The sequence below is a fragment of the Scyliorhinus canicula genome, chromosome 13 (genome assembly GCF_902713615.1).
Source record: "Scyliorhinus canicula chromosome 13, sScyCan1.1, whole genome shotgun sequence".
Classification (NCBI taxonomy): Eukaryota; Metazoa; Chordata; class Chondrichthyes; order Carcharhiniformes; family Scyliorhinidae; genus Scyliorhinus; species Scyliorhinus canicula.
The window spans coordinates 30149049-30171298 of record NC_052158.1 but is presented as its reverse complement, the minus strand read 5'-3'; the positions used below and the strand labels follow the sequence as shown (position 1 = coordinate 30171298).

The window sequence follows — 22250 nt, the reverse complement described above, 5'->3', positions numbered from 1 at the left end:
CGCACTTTTGCCATTTCATAGATTTTTTTTACAGTGCAGAAGGAGGCCATTCGGCCCATCAAGTCTGCACTGGCTTTTGGAAAGAGCACCCTACCCAAGGTCAACACCTCCACCCCATCCCCATAACCCCACCCAACACTAAGGGCAATTTTGGACATTAAGGGCAATTTATCCATTTCTCTGTGGCCAAGCCACCTAACCTGCACATCTTTGGAATTCCTCTGGCTTTCTGCAGGTGAGGCCACGGGAGGGAGTCTTATCAGCCAATGATTCGGTTGATGACCATGTGACAGCATTTCTGAGCCCGCCCCCATTTCCCATCTCTGGTGGTGTGGGCTGCACATAACCTATTCCCATATAAGGTAACAGCGGATAGTTTGGGCATCTGTCTGGCTCGATCTGGGCTACTGACAATCGACCTGTGCATATCAATAGCGTGTGATGATCTCCTGATGGGAGCTTAACCGGACAGGTTCAGACATGTTCTGGCAGCTTCTCTGTTGGTTGTGTATTTGACTTTCATCTGTCTGAATTCCAACAGTTGCCCGAGGTTAGACTGTACTTAATTTAAAGTGATCAATTCTTTAATTTAGGGATTCCAAATTTTAATCGGGCTCAAAGCTAGGCCCTGGTAGATCACCACAACAGAAAAAAAACATGCAAACAGGGGAAATAAACTTCTAAATGATGAAATGTATTTTCTTTTATTTTATTGCTCGCAGAAAAATACTTTTCACTGTACCTCGGTACACGTGACAATAAACAAATCCAAATCCAAGTGTAAAATAGGAGATGGGAAAATGGCTCAATTTGTTTCAACATCCGTTCACCCATTCCTGGGCATCTGTGGCTGGGACAGCATTTATTGTCCATCCTTAATTGCCCGAGCGAAGGGGTTCTGAGCCATCCCGATGGTGTGGGTACACTGACAGTGGAGTTAGGGAGGGTGTTTCGGGATTCTAAAGCTGCGAGACATTGAAAAGAAAAATGCTGATGCAGTTCCAAGTCAGAATGGAGTGCAGCTTGGCTGCATAAACTCCGCCACAGAGAAATGGAAAATGTGGAAGAGAGAGCAGAATCCTCCCATGAGAACTTCTCGGTCCTCAGACCAGTTCTGCCATTTCAAAGACCTGTGGCTCCAGGAAGTGGCGTGCTGAGCCATCCGAAGACAAACAAATGACAAAGCCTGGTCGACGTCATCTATGTTTTGAGGGGCAGATACAACGGAGACAAAAATAAGTGTAGGCCTTTCTTTCAATGTTGACCTGCAGTACCAGCTGCACCTGCAGGTGGAGATGTGATACAGCCTGACAAACCCAACCCTGCCAATTATTGCCACTCACACAATGCCAACTCTCAAACATCAGCAAAATGACGCGTTGAATGCGCTATCTATCAGGTGGTACTTACAACCTTCACCTGCTGATGCTCAGTTTGGGTTCCACCAAGATCACTGGATCTGAGACATCATTTCAGTCTTAGCTCGAAAAGGGAGAAAATGTTTAAACAACAGAGGTGAAATTAGTGTGACTCTTCGTGACATCAAAGTAGCATTTGCCAGAGTGTGGCATGAAGGATCTCTGGCAAGACTGAGGTCAGTATTGGAGACCTCTCATCTTAGCCCCAGAATACCAATGCAGTAGTTCCTCGGGGCATTGGGAGATTTGATAACTATGCTCAAAACTGTGAGGGGTTGAGGGTGTATATTCATTTTTTCACAGGATATGGGCATTGCTAGCTAGGCCCAGCATTTATTGCCCATCCCTAATTGCCCGTTAAGAAGATGGTGGTAGGCGCCTTCTTCAACCGACGTGTTTCATCTGATGCAGGAACACACATATTGTTGTGAGGGTGGGAGTTCCAGGATTTTGACCCAGTGACAGTGAAGGAGTCACAATATAATTCCAAGTTGGGATGGTGTGCGACTAAAAGGGAACTTGCAATTAGTGGTTCCCATGTATCTGCTACCCTTGTCCTTCCAGGTGGTTAATAAAGTGCTGTCGAAGGAGCCTTAATGAGTTGCTACCATGCATCTTGTAGTTGGTACACACACTGCCACTGTGCATCTGTGGTGGAGGGAGTGAATGGTGAAGGTGGTGGATGGGTGCCAATTAAATGGTCTACTCTTCCCACTGTGGGTCAAGAATAGGATGCTAAGGTGTTAGCCTAACAATCTCTTCTTGTGGGTGCTTAGGGTTGAGATTGCACTGCCTGAAAGTTTGTTGGAGGCATATTCATCTGGAACTGTTGTGTTGTCTACCCACTCCATAGCCTCAATCTCCCCTATCTCTGTACCCTCCTCCATCAATACACCTCTCGGAGATATCTGTGCTCCTGCACTTCAGATTTCTCATCACCCTCGTCCTTTAAAACGCTGCTTAAATCCAATCTCTCTCACCAAGCCTTTGGCGACATGTCCTGATATTTCCTTCCTTGTCTTGGTTTTAATCACATTGAGATGTTTTGCTCTGTTACTGTCACTGTATCAAGGACATAGCATCAGAGGACAGATGGATATCTAATGTCATTCCTATATTTGAAAAGGACAAACAAATCCAAAGAAATACAGACCAGTTAACTTTTTTTTAAATTTAGATTACCCAATTATTTTTTCCAATTAAGGGGCAATTTAGTGTGGCCAATCCACCTACTCTGCACATTTTTGGGTTGTGGGGGCGAAACCCACGCAGACACGGGGAGAATGGGCAAACTCCTCACGGACAGTGAGCCAGAGCCGGGATCGAACCTGGGACCTCAGCGCCGTGAGGCAGCTGTGCTAACCACTAGGCCACTTTGTTGCCCTAGACCAGTTAACTTAAGGTTTTTAAAATTCATTTTATGGGATGTGGGCTTCGCTGGCTAGGCCAACATTATAATATTATAGGCCCATTTCTAATTGTCCTAGAGAAGGCGGTAGTGAGCTGCATGCTTGAATCGCTGCAGTCCAGGTGGCATAGGTACACCTACTGTGCTGTTAGGGAGGGAGTTGTAAGATGTTGACCCAGTGACAGTGAAGGAATAGCAATATATTCCCAAGTCAGGATGGTGAGTGACTTCGAGGGGAACCTCCAGGTGTTGCTGTTCCAATGTATCTGCTGCTTTTGTCCTTCTAGATGGCAGTGGTCATGAATTTGGAAGGTGCTGCCTAAGGAGTCTTGCGGAGTTCCTTCAGTGCATCTTGTAAATGGTACACGGCTGCCACTGTGCGTCGTGATGGAGGGAGCAAATGTTTGTGGAAGGAGTGCCACTCAAGTGGGGCTGCTTTGTCTTGGATGGTGTTGAGATTCTTGAGTGTTGTTGGAGCTGCACTCATCCAGGCAAGTGGGATGTATTCCATCACACATGACTTGAACCTTGTAGGTAATGCACAGGCTTTCGCGATTCAGAACTTGAGTTACTCGCTGTAAGATTCCAAGCCTCCAACTGGCTCTTGTAGCCATAGTATTTATATGGTTAGTCCAGCTCACTTTCTGGTCAATGGCAACCCCCAGGACATTGATGGTGGAGGATTCAGTGATAGTAATGCCATTGGATGTCATGGAGTGATGGTTTGATTCTCACTCATTGGAGATGGTCATCCCAGCTAACAAGATAGATGTGCTGGAGCGCGCTCATACAGCCGATGAGTCGGTTGGGGCCAGAGGGCACTTAGGGAAGGCATCCATATGATCTATGGCCCTAAGTGCACAGTGGGCAGTCAGCGGCGTGCACAGCTTCATTGCTGCCTGGCAGGCTATGGCACTGATGCTCCAAGCCCATCCACCCAGACTCCAGAGCCCACATCCAGGCCACCTCCCACTACTCCCCCTGGCCCTGGCAGAAGACCCCGGGCTAGTGGCACAACTGTCAGCAAACTATGGTGATGGTGAACACTTTCCGTACTCACTCTCTCTCCCTCATCATCCATGACACCTGCTTCACGATTTTTAAAAGCACAACTGAACAGTGCCATCGGGAACTCAGCCCATTGGAGGTGGAGCATCGCAGAGATCCCAGAGAATATCAGGTCAGGCCCACTAATAACACACAAATTGGAAAGTACACTTAAATCAGAGGAGAACTGGGATGAAATGTAGGAAAACATTAATAGAACTGAAGGGTAAGAAAGTGGTTTGCGATGTATAAGTAAGTGAGAGGCGGTATATTTTGGCAGGAAGAATGAGGAGGCCACAAATGCATTTAAAATTTGTGTCCAAATGGAGTAGAGGAACAAAGGGATCTCGGGATACGGATGCACAAATGACTAAAAGTAGCGACAAGTTAACAACCATAAAAAGCAAAAGCAAACAAAGAACTGCACAGGTTTCGTTTCCTGAGGGACAGGATTGAAAATCAGAGAACTGATTTTAACAATTACACAGCCCCTTAATTGGAGCACGCTTGTCACACTGTGAGCAGTTGTAGTTTCCATATTATAATAACAGGAGAGAAAAACTGGAGAAGGTCCAAAATGATTTACCAGAATGATGCCAAAACTGACAGGTTATGCCCAACTGGAAAGATTAAAGAGGTTGGGGCTATTTTTGCTGGAAAAGAGAAGGTTGAGGGTGACCATTTAACATTATTCAGGGCTTCAACATGGCAGGAAGAGAGAGGGGTACAGTTCATATCAAAGGGCCAGCATTCTCAAGGATCTTTTGAGGCAAAAAGCAAAAAATTGTTTAAAAGGAATATAGAAATTTACATAAGGGAGAAAATAATGCACAAATACCTGATCGAGGTGTGCAAGGTGATGAAGGGCATGGACTGGGTGAATAAGGAATAGCTGTTCCCCGTTGTTGATAAGTTAGTCACCAGGGGACACAGCTTCAAGGTGAGAGGAAGGAGGTTTAAGGGGGATTTGAGGAAAACCTTTTTAGCCAAAGGGTGCCGGCAGTCTGGAATGCATTGCCTGGGAAGGTAGGAGAGGCAGGTTGCCTCACATTCTTCAAGAAGTACCTTGGATGAGCACTTGGCACGTCATAACATTCAAGGCTGTGGACCAAGTGCTGGTAGATGGAATTAGTTAAGCAGGTCAGGTGGTTTTCACGTGTCGGTGCAGACTCAATGGACCGAAGGGCCTCTTCTGCACTATTTGAGTCTGTGATTCTGTGATATAATACACAGATATATTCACCTAATACAGGTAGGTGAAGGTGGATGAGAGGAAAGGACTTGTGTGGAGTCGAAACTCAAGCCTGGACCATACTGGGTTGACTGTTTGAGTGCAATGAAAACTACCTGGCATTACTGAAATACAAGTTTGTCTTCTTTTATTTATGCAATTGCCTATTCACAATTGCCATAAAATAACGCATTCATTCTTGGAATCATGAGCACACAGATTGTAAGCGAATTTACATTTTAGCTGGAATGACAGGGAAAGTGCTGGAAAATCTCACCACATCTGGCAGCATCTGTAGGGAGAGAAAAGAGCTAACGTTTCGAGTCCGATGACTCTTTGCAAAGCTCAATGACATTTAAGCTGCGAGGTTTCAAACACACAGGTCACTCTCTGACCTCAATAAATGGGTCCTTTAGAATCTGAAAATTTCAATCGCTGAGTCTGCTGCCAGCCGATGCTGCAAGCCCGTATGAATCATCAGAGATGACCTCATTTCCTGTTCTTCAAAAAATCTAAGAAAAAAAAATATTTTTTTACTTGGCTCATTGGTTTAGGTTAATCCTGTTCAAAGAAATTTCTTACGTCACTAGTTTCAGTGGTATAATCATTCATTCACTCACAGGGGAGGTAGAATCCAACAAAATAGATAAAGTTAAGTCATCAGGGCAAGTCCCGTTGGGCTAAATGTCTTGGTTCTTTGTTGGGAACAGTGTGTAATTCAAACCAGGCGGGTTGGAGACGGGGGATGTGGCGGTTGCACATTTCTCCATCCTGTGGCTTGTTTGGAAGGTTAGTTTTATGGCAATTTCATGCTTGTGTGACCTACGGAATCAATCATATCGATCATGTAAACCCAGAACAAGATGCCCTTTGGTGCTCCCTGGTCTTGCATTCAACCCTTACCCCAGAGTTGAAAGAGAAGTGTTCAAACGGTTCCCATGTGAAGTTTCGTAGATAGTTAAAGGTTAACCATGCTGGACGTGGAACTAGAAGACTCTGTCCCCAAACAACAACCACTTACACTTAGATAGTGTCTTATTTCATTTTAAAATATCTCAGGTGCTTCAAAGGTGAGGATCAATTAGCCCAAATTTGACACTGAGCCACATGAAGACAAGTGAATATAAAATCGAACCATCTCATTTTCATGGAATCATAGAACTTACAGTGCAGAACAAGGCCAGTCGGCCCATCGCATCTACACTGGACCTTGGAAAAAGCACCCCACTTAAACCCACACCTCCACCCCATCCCGCAAGCCAACAACCCCACCCAACCCTTTTGAATGCTAAGGGCAATTTAGCATAGCCAATCCACCCAACCTGCACATCTTTGGACATGGGAGGAAACCGAAGCACCGATAGGAAACCCACACAGACACGAAGAGAACATGCAGACTCCGCACCGACAGTAACCCAAGCCGGGAATCGAACCTTGGACCCTGGTGCTGTGAAGCAACAGGGCTAACCACTGTGTCACCATGTTACTTAACAGCATTACAATCACTTGTCTTGGATTTGCCGAGTGACAGAAATAAAATGAATTCAAAAAAGCATCTTAGGATGCGATCTGCCAAGCAATAGGTAAAACTCTCCGAGCGACAGTAGTAGCAAACATTCAAACTGCATGGCAAGCAACTTTTGCACTAATGAGATCAGTAGGCATATGGGCGGATTCAGATGTACATCGGACATTAGTAGAAACAGCTTACCTAGATATCTGAGAGATCAGTGGAGGTGTACACATGATAATTACTAGACTAAATTAATTTGAGTGACATAGACAGCTAAATACACAGAATGAAAAATCAAAGAAGGAAATTGCATAATTGCCGGCACCCTCAGAAGCAGACAGACCAGTTTACATTGAACAACCCGAGAGACCAGCCCACACCTCATAACCAGGAGACTAGACCCGCATCCACGTCTTAGCGCCAAGTCTGTGCAGAAACCTTTGTACAGGCAGTTTAAATACCTTCACTGGAGCAGGAAAATACGTCTCCCAGACTTGATTATCAGAGCTGCATTGTGTGGTAACTAAAAACTGGATTTGACTTATAGATTTAGTTAATTTGGATAATGTTTGGGGAAAAGAGAACTCACAAAGTTCTGGGATCGTAGGTATAGTTTGGACCAAGGACTGCATTCTATGCAAACTGTGTGTGTGTTTAGTGATTCATATACTTAATTGTCTTAGAGTATTGCAATCCATTCATGTGTATTTGTTTTTATTTCATTTGAGAAATAGTCTTTGATATGATGACTGGACGGGTTATTCTCACTGGGGTTCCACAGACGCCTCACACCATTCCAAAAACAAAACTTTACACCCCCATGACCCATTGTTTCAAATTGGGATACTCTCACAGATACCATCACTGTGGTTCATGACACTGACTTTCCCCCAGTATCATTGCTGTGGGTCTCGAATCACATGCAAACCAAACCAAATAAGGATGACAGATTTCTTTCCCTAAAGGACATCAGTGAACCAGATGGGTTTTAACGATAATCGACAATTGTTTCATGGTTAGCATTGACTTTTAATTCCGATTTTTATTCAATTCAAATTCCACCATCTGCCATGGTGGGATTCGAACCCAGGTGGCAAGAGCATTTCCCTGCGACTCTGGATTATTAGTCCACCACTACGCCACCCCATAACATAATACTACACTGCCTCGCCATAATGTAAGGAAAGTAGGAAGGAACTTAAGCAAGGAGTCAGGGTGGCTAAAAGGGGTCATGAAAAGTCATTGCCAAACGTGATTAAGGAAACATCCAAGGCGTATGATAAGCATACAAAGAGCAAAAGGGTAGCCAGGGAAACGGTTGGCCCATTCAAGGACAGGGGAGGGAATCTATGTATGGAGCCAGAGGGTGAGGTACCAAAGGAGCTTTGCATCAGTATTCACCAGAGAATGACTTGGTAGCCAATGAGTCTGGGGAAGGGTGTGTAGATAATCTGGGTCACATTGAGATCAAAAATGGACGGTTTTGGGTGTCATAAAAACGTTAAGGTAGAAAAGTCTCCAAGGACCGATAGTCCACCCCAGAATACTGAGGGGAAGAAAGGTGGAAATTGCTGGGGCCTTGACAGAAATCTTTGTATCCTCTCTGGCTACAGGTGAGGTCCCAGGGGACTGGATAAAAGCCAATGTGGTTCCTTTGTTTAAGAAGGATAGCAAGGATAAACCAGAAAATTACAGGCCTGTGAGCATCATGTCAGTGGTAAGGAAATTATTGGAGAGGATTCTTCGAGACAGGATTTACTCCCACTTGGAAGCATGCGGACGTATTAACGAGTGGCAGTATGGTTTTGTTAAGGGGACGTTGTGACTCACTGAACTGATCGAGTTTTTTAAGTTTTTCAACAAAGAAGATTGATGAAGATAGGGCAGTAGATGTTGTCTATATAGACAAGGTCCCTCATGGAAGACTGGTACAGTAGGTGAAGTCACACGGAATCAGAGGTGAGCTGGCAAGATGGATACAGAAGTCTCGCTCACAGAAGACAGAGGGGGGCAGTGGAAGGGTGTTCTTTGGAATGGAGGGTTATGACTAGTGGTGTTCCATAGTGATCAGTGCTGGGACCTTTGCTGTTTGTAGTATATATAAATCATTTGATGAAAAATTGAACTGGTCTAATTAGTAAGTTTATGTGGATGACACAAAGGTTGGTGGAATTGTAGATAAGTGAGGACTGTCAGAGGATACAGCAGGATGTAGATCGGTTGGAGACTTAGGAAGATAGATGGCAGATGGTGTTTAATCCGGACAAATATGAGGCAATGCATTTTGGAAGGTCTGATACAGGTGGAAATATAGTAAATGGCAGAACCTTTAAGAGCATTGACAGGCAGAGAGACCTAGGTGTACAGGTCCACAGGTCACTGAAAGTGGCAATGCAGGTGGTGAAGGCAGTCAAGAAGGCATTAGGCATGCTTGCCTTCATCGGCAGGGGCATTGAGTATAAAAATTGGCAAGTCATGTTGCCACTGTATAGAAAGTTAGTTAGGCTACACTTGGAATATAGTGTTTAATTCTGGTTCCCACACTACCAGAAGGGTGTGCAGGCTTTGGAGAGGGTACAGAAAAGGTTTACCAAGATATTGCCTGGTATGGAGGGCATTAGCTATGCGGAAAGGTTGGACAAACTCAGTTTGTTCTCACTAGAATGACAGAGGTTGAGAGGCGACCTGACAAAAGTCTAGAAAATTATGAGTGTCATGGACAGAGTTTGTCGTCAGAAGCCTTTTCCCTGGGTGGAAGAGTCAAATATTAGGGGACATAGTTGGGGAGGGGTTGGGGAGGGGTGGGGGGGGGGGTGGAGTTCAAAGTTTAGAGGACGCGCGAGGGAAGTTTTTACAGAGTGTAGTGGATGCCTGGAACTCGCTGCCGGAGGAGGTATTGGACGCAGGTACAAAAGTGACGTTTGAGAGCTGTCTTGACAAATATATGAATAGGCTAGGAATAGAGGGATGCAGACCCCGGAAGTGTAGAGGTTTTAGGTTTGTCAGCAGCATGGTTAATTAGGCATGGAGGGCTGAAGGATCTGTTCCGGTGCTGTACTTTTCTTTGCTCTTTGTTCTTTGAGGTTACTATTGACCAGAAATTCAACTGGTCTAGCCATATACATATTATGGCTGGTCAAGGTGGTCAGAGGCTGGCAATTTTGCAACGGGTAGCTCACCTGCTGACTGCCAAAAACATGTCCACCATTTACAAGCCACAATTCAGGAGTGTGATGGAATACTCACCACTTGCCTGCATGAATGGACCTTCAACAACACTCAAGGAGCTTTACACCATCTAGGGCAAAACAGCCTGCTGGATTGGCAACTCATCCATCACCTTAAAAATTCAATCACAATTTTCACTCCTTCTATCACTGCTGACAGTGGCAGAAATGTGTACCATATGTAGGTTGCACTGCAACAACTCACCAAGACTCCTTCGACAGCATCTTCCAGACCCGTGACCTCGACGGCCTCGAAGGACAAGGGACACAGGAGCATGGGAACACCACCGCTTGCAAGTTCCCCTCCAAGCCCCACATCATCTCGTTCAGAATTATATTGCCTTTCATTAACTGTCGCCTGGTCAAAAGCCTCAAACTCCCCCCCCCCCCCCCCCCCCCCCCCCAGGCCCCTAAAAGCACCGCTGGATACACGTACATCAGATGGATGGCAGTGGGTTAGGAAGGCAGCTCACCACTTCCTTCTGAAGGATAACTTGGAAAGGTTTGGTGAAGGAATGAAAAATGAATAACCAATAGCTTGGCCAGGTAGGTAAGTTACTAAAATCGAGTTAAAGGGAAATATGGTCAGATGAGTTATGGCAGGGAATTCTTGAGTTTAGGCCCAGGGCAGGAATGGTTACCACTGGTGGAATGATTACAAAGGGGGATGTGCATGAGGTCAGAATTAGATGAGGGCATATATCACCTGATTGGAGGGTTAGAGGGGATTTCAGTGATAGGGAGGTATGAAGCCAAGAAGCGATTAGTAGGTTCGGCTAGGAATTTTCAAATCGAGGTGTTAGGCAGAGCCAATGTACGTTAGTGAACACAGGGAATGAAAAAGAACTTCAGCTCCATACACACTTAACCAACTCTGAAATCGGTGTCAAATTTGATGAGCCGAATGACCTCTTTCAGTGTTGTAGGTTTTGTCATTGCTCATTGCCTCCCATAAATTGCAGACACTGCTAACATAAAAACAGGAAACCTTGGCCACACACAGCTAACCGATCAGTTACACCACTTCCCACAATTACTAGCCTTCCAGACTGCAGTTGATGCTCGTGCGCAATATGTGGCAACCTATCTGCAATGGCAATCACATACTGGAAATGCAGAATGACAGCCATGCCTGTTTGTCACTGTGCATAAAAACTGAGCAGATAATTTCAGATTTTCTTTAAAAAAGACGCAATATGATCAATTAAGCCTGGCCTTCCTTCTTAGAATCCACACTGACTATTATTTCCAGTTTGAAGGGGTTAGACTTTCTGGTTCTTCACACCGGACCCGCCACATGACCCCCAGAAGCCTTGGGATGGGCAAGCCTTGCAAAGGTTGGAAGATCCTGCCGCTGGCCAATGTCGAGCCGCATACACTACATGAAAACCCAACGTGGTGGGGGACTGGACAATTAAACTCTCGGTGTTTTTATGATCATATATTTGATTCTATTTTTCCCATCACCAATGATAGGTTAATTTGTTTATATTTTCACAGACTTGTTCTGTCTTTCTCTTCTTAAATGTAGGAATCACATCAATGTACACCAGTCCCCTGACACCAAATCTTTTAGGCTAGTAACACATCTCAATCCGTTTCAGGAATGCAATTGTCAAACAAATTCACCTGTGGCCACAATTCTGGACAAAGATTTAAGGATATCGCAAGAAAGGAGTAATATAGAGAGGCGGAGATGGTGATCCGGGGCTAAGGCCCCAGGCAGCTGAAGACATGGCCCTTCCGGTGGAGCAAAGATGGGGATCATAGAATATACAATGCAGAAGGAGGCCATTTGGCCAATCGAGTCTGCACTGGCCCTTGGAAAGAGCATCTCACCTAACCCCCCCTACCCCTCCACTCTATTCCCATAACCCAGTAACCGTGATTGAGGAGTGCAGAGGTCTCCGAAGGTCACAGGATTGGGAGATGTTACAGATATAGGGAGGAGGGTAAGGCTATGGAGACATTTGAGAGCCAGAGTGAATGTTTTAAAATCAAGACATTGCCAGGCCACGAGCCAATGTCAGCCAGCGAGCACCTTTGATGGTTGGCGAATAGGATTTGCTTGAGTTAGGTTACAGGCGGCAGATTTCTGATTGAGCTCAGGTTCACAGAAGGCGCAAGATAGATGGAGGTTGTCTCCAAGTGTAACTTCTCTCATTCTCAGGAGGACAGAACCATCTGCTCCCCAAATTCCATCAGGACCAAAGTTCCAAATTACACAATAGGACAGAGTCTCTTTTTTTCATTTCACATCTAATATTGTAAATTGCGATGGAGACAATGTTCAATTTGGTCGCTAATGCGTACAGAGATATGAAATCAGACTTCCACTGGATACCCCTCTTGATCTCCCTTTTCCATTGTGAATTGTTCCTAGTTCCTGTTGTGTTCTGTGTTATTTATCTTGCAATGAATCTACAGAACTGCCTGTAACTTAGCCAGAACTGGGATTTACTCATGCATACATGGCAGGTAACAACCAGATACAGACCAAGTTATCATAGAGTAACATTGGACTCCCCTGGAACTACTCTCAAGTACCCCTTACAACCTTCTGCTGGTAGCCAGGAGCCACCTGACTTATATCGGATGCTACTTACTGGTGGGAGGTCACCCTGCCCAGTACATGCCCACCTGCTGGTGGGAGGTCACACTGCTGATATTTTCTACAGGCATATCACCACAGTTTCTGGATCTCAACCATGACATTTGCCAGTCTAATTTCATCTATTGCACCACTTTTCCAGGAACTGTATAATCTGTACCTTGGATTCCCGAGAATGGATTTTCCTGGGGGGGAGGGGGGGGGGGGGGGGTCGAGTTGCCTGAGAAGGGATTATAGCAAAATTAAGGGGGGAAGAAGCGCACGGCCAGGAGAGATTCACAGTCAGCTGACCCAGGCTGCAGAACAGAAAAATACTGTCACCATGGGTTCTCCTTCCCATGACGTTTCCAGATCCCCGGGAGCAGTTCATTGCTCAAAGCTTCCTGAAGCACATTCTCTGGCTTTCCAGCATTTTCTGTCTTTCACTCACGTTCCGAGTATTTGTCATCCCTCCTGCTTTCACCTGGCTTCCCGAACAATCCCTCAAGAAGGAACCCTCTCACTTTCTCAGACAGCGTGCGTCCCGCTGATCTTAATGGCCTCTTTGTGTGCTGTACATATTGAAGGTATCAATTTGGAGATTCAAAAGTTTGGCGTTGATTTCATATTTGGAACCAAGGATCTGTTTGAGGTGAAATCAGAATTTTTGAGCTACTGAAACAATTGGAAAGAGTGATCATAATCAGTTGGGGGGGAAGGGGGGAGAAAAAAGTTGGAGAGTCAGAGTTGGATTCTTAATTGAATAGCAAGCTTCTTCACATCGTCCTACCTGATGACTCCCTGCTGGTTTCTCACAGCCGTAGATTTTCTAAGCTCACACATTCCTGACTACAATGAATCCACTACAGCCCTCTGGGTTTACATATTACAAGATGTAGATGACTGTGTTGGAACTGTCTTATCGAGTGACGTAAGGCTGGAAATTAGTCAACTCTTCTGAAGAAAAAGATATGAATCTTGAAAGCGTAATTTCCTGTTAATTAGTTGGATGGATACAAAGACCAACAGATTACGCTATCTGTGCTTGCTGGCCTATATTGGTTCCTGGTCTTGCAATGTCTCAATTTTAAAACCCTCGCCCTTCTTTTCAAATCTCTCTGCAGCCTTATCTTCTTCCAACCTCTGTAACCTCCTCCAGTCCCTGCCACCCTCCTCAAATTCATCACTCCTCCAATCCCATGCATTTTAAGCTTTCCTGACTTTAAATGCTGCACCATTAGTGGCCTTCAGTTGGCTCGACCCCAAGATCTGGAATGCCTTTGCTACACCCCTTTTCCCCCTACCTCACCTTGTTTCCATAAGATGCTCTTCAATATACACCTATTTGACCAAAACTTTTGTGTTGCCTGTCCGAACTTCCTTCTGTATCGAATTTTGTTCATTAATTGGTTTTACAAATTGCCTCAGGCTGGCACTTACCGCATTAAAGGCTCTATATAAATGCAAGTTGTGCTTGCACAAGGATAATGAACCATTTGTGCCCATGACCTGCGCAATGAGGCTGACAAAATCAATGGGAGGGATGTCATTGGTCTTTACGAGTAACTGTAAGGGCAGCACGGTGGCGCAGTGGGTTAGCCCTGCTGCCTCACAGCGCCGAGATCCCAGGTTTGCTCCCGGCTCTGGGTCACTGTTTGTGTAGAGTTTGCACATTCTCCCCGTGTTTGCGTGGCTTTTGCCCCCACAACCCAAAAATGTGCAGGGTAGATGGATTGGCCACGCTAAATTGCCCCCTAATTAGGAAAAAATAATTGGATTCACTAAATTTATATTTAAAAAAAGAGTAGCTGTAAATGGGTGCTGGTGTAACGAAGGCTTGTTTTGAGTGCATTTGAGAACAAAGACATCCGGAGAGAATGTAAGATAAGTTCCTTGGGGGAATTTTCGATCTCAAACATCTTCAGCTGATTCATCAATAACCTTTCTTCCATTATAAGGGCAGAAATGGGGATGCTTGCTGACGATTGCACAATGTCCAACACCCTTCACGACTCCTCAGATACTAAAGTAGTCCATGTTCACATGCAGCAAGACCTGGACACTATCCAGGCTTGGGCTGACAGCGGCAAGTAACATTCGCACCACAGAAGTGCCAGGTAATGACCACCTCCAGTAATAGAGAATGAAACCTTGGCATTCAATTACGTTATCATCACTGGGTTCACCACCCCAAAGCAACCTGGGGGTTACCATTGCCCAGAAACTGAAATGGATTAGCCATATAAATAATGTGGCTCCAAGAGCAGATCAAAGGCTAGGAATCTTGCAACGAGTAACACCTCCTGACTTCCTTAAGCCTGTCCATCATCTATTAGATACAAGTCAGGAGGCTGCTGGAATACTTTCCATTTGCCTGGAAAATTCGGCTCCAGCAACACTGAAGAAGCCCAACACCATCCAGGACAAAAACAAAAAACTCTAGACTAGCTCAGCAGATCGGGCAGAATCTGGAGTGAGAATAGAGATAAAATTCCGAGTCGGGATGACTCTTTGTCACAGCTGTCCAGGACATTCAGGACAAACCGCTTGATTGGCACCCGAACCACAAACATTCACTCCCTCCATCATCAATACACAGTGGCAGCTGTTTGTACTGCAGGGACTAACAATGGCATCTTTGACAGCACCTTCCAAACCCATGACTGCTTCCATGTAGAAGGACAAAGGCAGCAGATACATTGGAACCCCACCACCTGGAAGTTCCACTGCAAGCCACTCACCATCCTGACATGGAAATATATCACAGTTCCTTCACTATTGTTTGGTCAACATCCTAAAATTCCCTCCCGAACAGCACTGGGCAGTTTTTAAATGAGGTGCAGGAACAGAGAAACCTATACTTTGACAATTCTTTGTCAGTGGCAGGACGAGATGAGAAGGCTGCTTTTTTTTATAAGAAGCACATAGACTCTTTTGCCTTTATGAATAAGGAGTGGAATGCAAAAGCATGGAATTATGCTAAATCTTTATACATCACTGTTTAGACCCACAGCTGGAGTACTGCATTCAGTTCTGATCACAAAACCCCTGGGAGGATGTCACGGCCTCGAGAAAGGTACAAATGCAATTTACCGAAATGCAGGAGCCGAGTTTTCTGGAGAAGCTGGAGTTGTTCGTCTTTGAGCAGTAAAAGATGAAGGGGAGATATGGTAAGGGTGTCCAAGATTTTGAGTGGTTTCAATGGAGGGCAAAGCTTCTGGATGAGGCAGAAAATTACCATAGAATACAGATCACTATCAAAGGAACCTGAGATGGGCAGGATTCTCCAGTTCCTAAGTGTGCAAGTGAGCAGGAATCGCTGTGAACTTCCTGGTGCTCGGGCCAGCGAGACAGGCAATGCAATTCAACATTAATTGGTCAACTTGGCAAGGGGTGGAGTAACACTGAAACTGCACTAGCTCAGCCATCCCCAGCCAGCTCACAATAATGGCGTCGAGAAAACAAGCCCCAAGATTTAGGGACGCTGACCTGGGGAGGCTCCTGGACACGGTGGAGGCCAGGAGGGATGTCCCATTACCCCTGGGCACAAAACTCCTGGAGGGAGAGCTACAAGGCAGCCAATGCTGCCTGGAGTGGGGGGTAGCAGCTGTGGAACTCAGGGAATCTGACCAGGAAGATTGGCCTTCAGTGCCACTCCGCAACTTGCCTTCATACCCCTTCCCCACCACTGTGAGCCATGCATTGGGCGAACGATGCTCTCTCTGTGTCTCCACTGAGAAGCTCTCCCACAATCGGCGGTCAGGGCCCCGACTGGAGTGTGGTGCCGGACATACGAATCCTCACCTCCTTCGAGGAGTGGGCCCAGGAAGTGACTGGGGTGGCCAAGGACAGGCCAGCCACCCACGCGGAGACTAGTGGATGCCACAAAGGTGAGGAACCCCCCCCCTCCGGGCTCCACCCAGAGGAAGTGTCAAACTTGAGTAATGACTTCCATACTGACTGACCCATCCCTCCCACTGACCACATGTCCATTCTCCTGCATGTCCTCCAGACAACGGAGCCAGCCGATCCCAGGCGCACCCCCCCACCCAGACTCTGAGGAGAACACCTTGGAGAAGAGCTCCAAGGATGCCACCATTATAGTCGTGGCACAGCTGTCATCTCCACCCTCCACCAGCACAGATACATGCACCTTGTTGGGAAATATTAGTGGTCAGGCTTAACATAGAATTCACAGTGCAGAAGGAGGCCATTCGGCCCATTGGGTCTGCACCAGCTCTTGGAAAGAGCACCCTACCCAAGCCTACACCTCCACCCTATCCCCATAACCCAGTGACCCCACCCAACACTAAGGGCAATTTTGGATACTAAGGGCAATTTAGCATGGCCAATCCACCTAACCTGCACATCTGGGCCACAATCTGGTGAGCACCGCACCTGAAGATGTACATCAGGTGGAGGCAGGAATCCCAAGGCTGCTGGATCCCGACACCCAGCTGAGTCCCAGCGTGATGCTGAGCCTCTGTTACCCGGAGCTGATGGAGACTTAGGGAGCGGCCGGGATGTTCAGTGGGAGATGTCAGTGTCACTCTAGCAGATCCATAACCACTTGTAGGAGTCCCAGAGACTACAGGTGCATGAGATGGTGCCGGCAATGAGTGGCACCAAGGCCAACACTGGGAGAGTGGCGACCGCAGTGGAGAGCCTGGTGCACAACATCAACACCACAGACATAGAACATACACTGCAGAAGGAGGCCATTCGGCCCATCGAATCTGCACCGACCCACTTAAGCCCTCACTTCCACCCTACCCCTTTACCCAATAACCCCTCCTAACCTTTTTGGTCATGAAGGGTAATTTACTGTGGCCAATCCACCTAACCTGCACGTCTTTGGACTGTGGGAGGAAACCGGAGCACCTGGAGGAAACCCACGCAGACACAGGGAGAACGTGCAGACTCTGCACAGACAGTGACCCAGGGGGGAATGGATCCTGGGACCCTGGAGCTGTGAAGCCACAGTGCTAGCCACTTGTACTAGCGTGCTGCCCTAAGTGAGTGAAGGTGTCCAAAGTCATTGACGGCCATGTTCTCGGGCCTCGGCAGAATGACCGCCTCGCTGGAGGATGTCACCCAGTAGCATGCCGACCTTGTTGAGATTCGGTGGGACATGGCCCACTCTCAGATGGGCATGGCCGAGGTGCTCCGAAGCTCATCGCAGTCGCAGGTGGGCATTGCTGCAGCACTGCAGAGCATGTCCCAGTGAGGAGCAGTGGGGAGGCGGCTGACTGATGGGAGGCCATTTGATATGGGGTGGCTCTCGTTGATTGTATGGAAATGGAGCTTAAGTGTGATAATTGGTTTCTCACCACACTACGGTGAGATCCTGATTTTGCCTACAGGAGTGAGCCAGTTGCATCGCAAACTGTTTGCTGCCCAGCGCAGATATCATTTTTTGCCTCTCCCACTATTCACCAGCCTCATTTCACTTGAGTGAGAGGGTATGAGGCCAGAGAATCACTCACATAATGTACCTGCCAGTCAGAAACATGTGAGATTCCTGCTAGTGCTAGGAGTGAATGTGCCGTGCCATGCAATGGTGCTTATACAATTGGGGTGTCCATGCCATTCCATGGCACAGAGTAAAAGATTTTAAAGAGGATCGGGGATTTAGCTGGACAAAGGGAGAGTGCCTGATCTCTCTGACAGGTTCCGCTCAGAGTTCAGGGTGCCGATGTCAGAATGCTGCTGCAGCCCCCTACCCACCATGGATCACCCCTTCCCCCTCCCCTTACCCCTCCCCACCTGTTGCTCCCTCTGTCTGCTTGTCAATCGAGTGGTCCACTCCCCTTCAGTTGATTTTTCCTCCACAGTGCAGCAATGAGTCAGGACTTGGGATGGGTCCTGAGTTCTTGTTATCCGGAGGGTCAGTTTTGGTGTCTCTGGTCTCTTCGTTCTCTTCTATTGGAGACCCTTGGTTAGAATGGGTGCAGTTAGGTCTGACATTGGAAAGAGACGACTGAGTTGGAATTCTGCTTGCCTGTGGTGCTGCTGCAGTGAGTGGGCACCCGATCTAGTGAGAAGAGTGCAGCGTGGGAGGGTGCACACCATCCAGTCATGTTTTATGACTTTCCCCTGTTCTTCGTTTGCTTCCTGGTGGGGTGATGGGAATATTCAGCATCACCTAATGATTGTACTGAGCCAGTTGCTATGCCTATGTACACTGAGCCAGTATTTGTTACTTACCTTATGTATGGTATTCATTTGCAAATTTATAGGGCAGTGCAGTGCTGCCTCACGGCACCAGGACCGGGTTAGATCCTGGTCCCGGGTCACTGTCCGTGTGATGTTTGCACATTCTCCCAGTGCTTGCGTGGGTCTCACCCCCACAACTCAAAGATGTGCAGGGTAGGTGGATTGGCCACACTAAATATATATGTTTTCAATAAGCAACTGAAGGTCGTTTCTACAGAACAGAGTAGACTTTAGAATTATAATCTATCTTTATTTTTTTTTAATTCTTGTACACATAACTTGAATTGAATGATTGCACTTGAACTGAGTGGCCATTTAAGAATCAACCACATTGTTGTATTGCTGGAGGTCTGGAGTCAAAAGTAGACCCGCCAAGACCAAGGAAGGGTGGCAGATTTCCTTCCCAAAAGGACATTAGTAAACCAGGTGTTTTTTTTTTTTGTTTTCCACAATGGTTTCATCATCAGAGTTTTAACGCAATTTAATTTCAATTCAAATTTCATCAATCCGCCATGGTGTGTTTCGAACCATAGGTCCCCAGAGCATTACCCTGGTTCTCTGATTAATAGTCCAGTGACAATGCCACTACAGCATCACCACACTTTATTTTACCGCAACGAGTCGTATTGTTCATGGAAGATACTATCAGACAGAAACATCAAACATATGTGGACATGCGTGGTTGAGCCATCCACAACAGAAACTTTGATACAAAGGTTGTTCCCACCCGACTGGGTGTACTCGGGGTAGACTTCATACAGGAAAACTTAAATGTACATGTCAAGACAGTTTAAATCTTTATAAATATGTCTTAGAACTAAATAAATAAGATGCAATAATAGATATATTTAAATATTACATAGACGTTGCAATGGTTGAGAAACAAATGGACCCATCATGGCAGTAGCACCAGCAACAGGATCAGATGCTACTTTAACTCTGGAGTTCCTTAAAACCTTTGGTTTCAGATGTCAGTCTCTTGTAATGAGTCTTCAGATGCTTTTCCAAAACCCATGATAAGAAATTGGAAGAACTCCCAATGCGCAATATTTCAACAAGGAGAAAACATGGGTCAGTTCTTTTTTTAAACAATTCCTTTAACGGAGTCAGTACTCCGTCTATATATCACCATAGCTGTCACAAGAGATCTTCCGTACCACAGTTCTGATCATGCAGAAGGGGAGGACTCTTGCAGCCTGGAGCCAGTGTCCTCCTGCAGGTTGCTGCTTGTTGTAGTTAGGTCCCACTGCTGGGAGTGCAGGAAGATACATGTCAGGTAACGCACCAACGTCTGGAGAGGAAGGGGGCAGGGCAGGTACTGAGGCTGGCTCTGCAACGCTCAGGTCCGGAGTGGGCAGATTCATTCCATCTTCCACGGTGGTGTGCACCTGGAAGATGACGATGGAGAGGAAGAACAGGAACAGTCTCTTGGCCATATCCTTTTTGTTAGGAACTGACTTCCTCGCCTAGAGAGAGAGGGAGAAATCAGAACCTGTTAGACCAGAGAACAGCAACACTGCTATATTATTGGACTGCACTGACTAGAGATATTATTAAAGTCAAACAATCGTCCCAAAATTAATTTTAAACATAAAATTATATAACAAATTAATTATAATTAATTTATATAAGGGGCAGCAGGGTAGCATGGTGGTTAGCATAAATGCTTCACAGCTCCAGGGTCCCAGGTTCGATTCCCGGCTGGGTCACTGTCTGTGTGGAGTCTGCACGTCCTCCCCCTGTGTGCGTAGGTTTCCTCCGGGTGCTCCGGTTTCCTCCCACAGTCCAAAGATGTGCGGGTTAGATGGATTGGCCATGCTAAATTGCCCGTAGTGTCCTAATTAAAGTAAGGTTAAGGAGGGGGTTGTTGGGTTACGGGTATAGGGTGGATACGTGGGTTTGAGTAGGGTGATCATGGCTCGGCACAACATTGAGGGCCGAAGGGCCTGTTCTGTGCTGTACTGTTCTATGTTCTATGTATACTATATGCATTGCAGGCAACAAAGCAAAATATATTCTATACTGATATAGTGGGAATTTGCAGGCAATAACAAATTTGATACTTCACACTTACGTAGTGGGCAATTTAGCATGGCCAATCCAGCACATCTTTGGACTGTGGGAGGAAACCAGAGCACTCGGAGGGAACCCTGCAGACAGGGCGAGACAGTGACCCATGGTCGGAATTGAACCCGGCCCCTGGCACTGAGGCAGCTGTGCCACCGTGCCACCCGTCTAGGTGAAATGAAAATCGCTTATTGTCATGAGTAGGCTTCAATGAAGCTACTGTGAAAAGCCCCTAGTCGCCATATTCCGGCGCCTGTTCGGGGAGCCTGGTACGGGAATTGAACCGTGCTGCTGGCCTGCCTTGGTCTGCTTTAAAAGCCAGCAATTTAGCCCAGTGAGCTAAACCAGACCCTAGGTGGGATATTACAGGTAGTAACAAATTAATCAAATCATATTCTACACACCACACTGACTGAGCGGGATATTGCAGACAGTAACAAAGAAATGTAATTATATTGTATACATTACACTAACAAGTGAGATATTGCAGGCAGGAAGCAAATATTGACGTGATGTCGCACTTTAGCGCAGTGGGATATTGTGGGCATCAGACTCACAAAATATTTTGTGAACGACGACCCGTGTGCTGTGGCCCAGTATTTATCACGAATCAGAATAATTAGTCGTTATATCGCATTGCTATTTGTGGGATCTTACCGTGCGCATATTTAGTCGCCTCTGTTCACCACCCCACCACACACACACACATTGCAAATAGTGACTGCACTTCAAGGATGCAAAGTGATTTCTTTGCTGGGGTCGAGGAGGTACTGAGAGGGAAGCGCTCGGAAGGAATCTCATTGTCTATTTCTGTTCTTGTTGGGCTGCAGGGAGTGGGAGGGAGGGAGAGGTACCTGCGGCGGCGGATAGATGATTCGGCACGGTCGCTTTTTCTGGATTCGGACGTTGCACAGCCGCTCTGGGATAGGCTCGAAGGTGAAAACCAGAGGCTTGGTTTGGCTTGAGCTGCCGGGGAACTTTCCATTCAGTCTCACGGGACAAGGTGTGGCCAAACACATGCTCCTCTCTAGCTTGTTAATGAAAGAATGCAGCAGGTTCTTCTGGAACCGCTCTGAAATGTCCAGCCCAGGCCTCACCTCCCTCTTTATACCCTTCCGGGTGGGCGGGTCCCTTCTTGCTCATTATTCAGCCCAGCCAATAGCATCAGCCTTACACGTTTCTTTGCTTCTCGGTCGTTCATCCAATTCCCGGCAATGCAGAAGAAGGCCTTTCGGCCCATCGAGTCTGAACCGACCCCTGGAGAGTACTCCACCTGTCCTATGCCCACTCCCCTTTCCACCCTGTCCTATACCTCTAACCCCATGACGTAACCTGCACATCCCTGCATTCTGAGGGGTAATTTAGCATGGCCAACCCACCTAACCTGAACATCTTTTGACTATGGGAGGAAACCGGAGCACCCGGTGGAAACGCACGCAGACACAGGGAGGAAGTGCAAACTCCACGCAGACAGGCACCCGAAGCCTGAATGGAATCAATGTCCCTATTGCTGTGTGGCAGTAGTGCTAACCA

The 22250-nt window shown here is 46.6% G+C and overlaps 1 protein-coding gene across 1 annotated transcript; it reads right to left on the bottom strand.

Moving 5' to 3' along the window:
* Positions 1 to 19079: 19079 nt before the first annotated feature.
* LOC119976627 (radiation-inducible immediate-early gene IEX-1-like) lies at positions 19080 to 22044 on the bottom strand. Its single transcript, XM_038817262.1, has 2 exons — positions 21572 to 22044; positions 19080 to 20116 (listed from the first exon to the last, which is right to left on the bottom strand). Exons 1-2 carry the CDS (start codon positions 21734 to 21736, stop codon positions 19769 to 19771), a joined length of 513 nt encoding a protein of 170 aa, XP_038673190.1. The 5' UTR covers positions 21737 to 22044; the 3' UTR covers positions 19080 to 19768.
* Between the last annotated feature and the right edge of the window lie 206 nt (positions 22045 to 22250).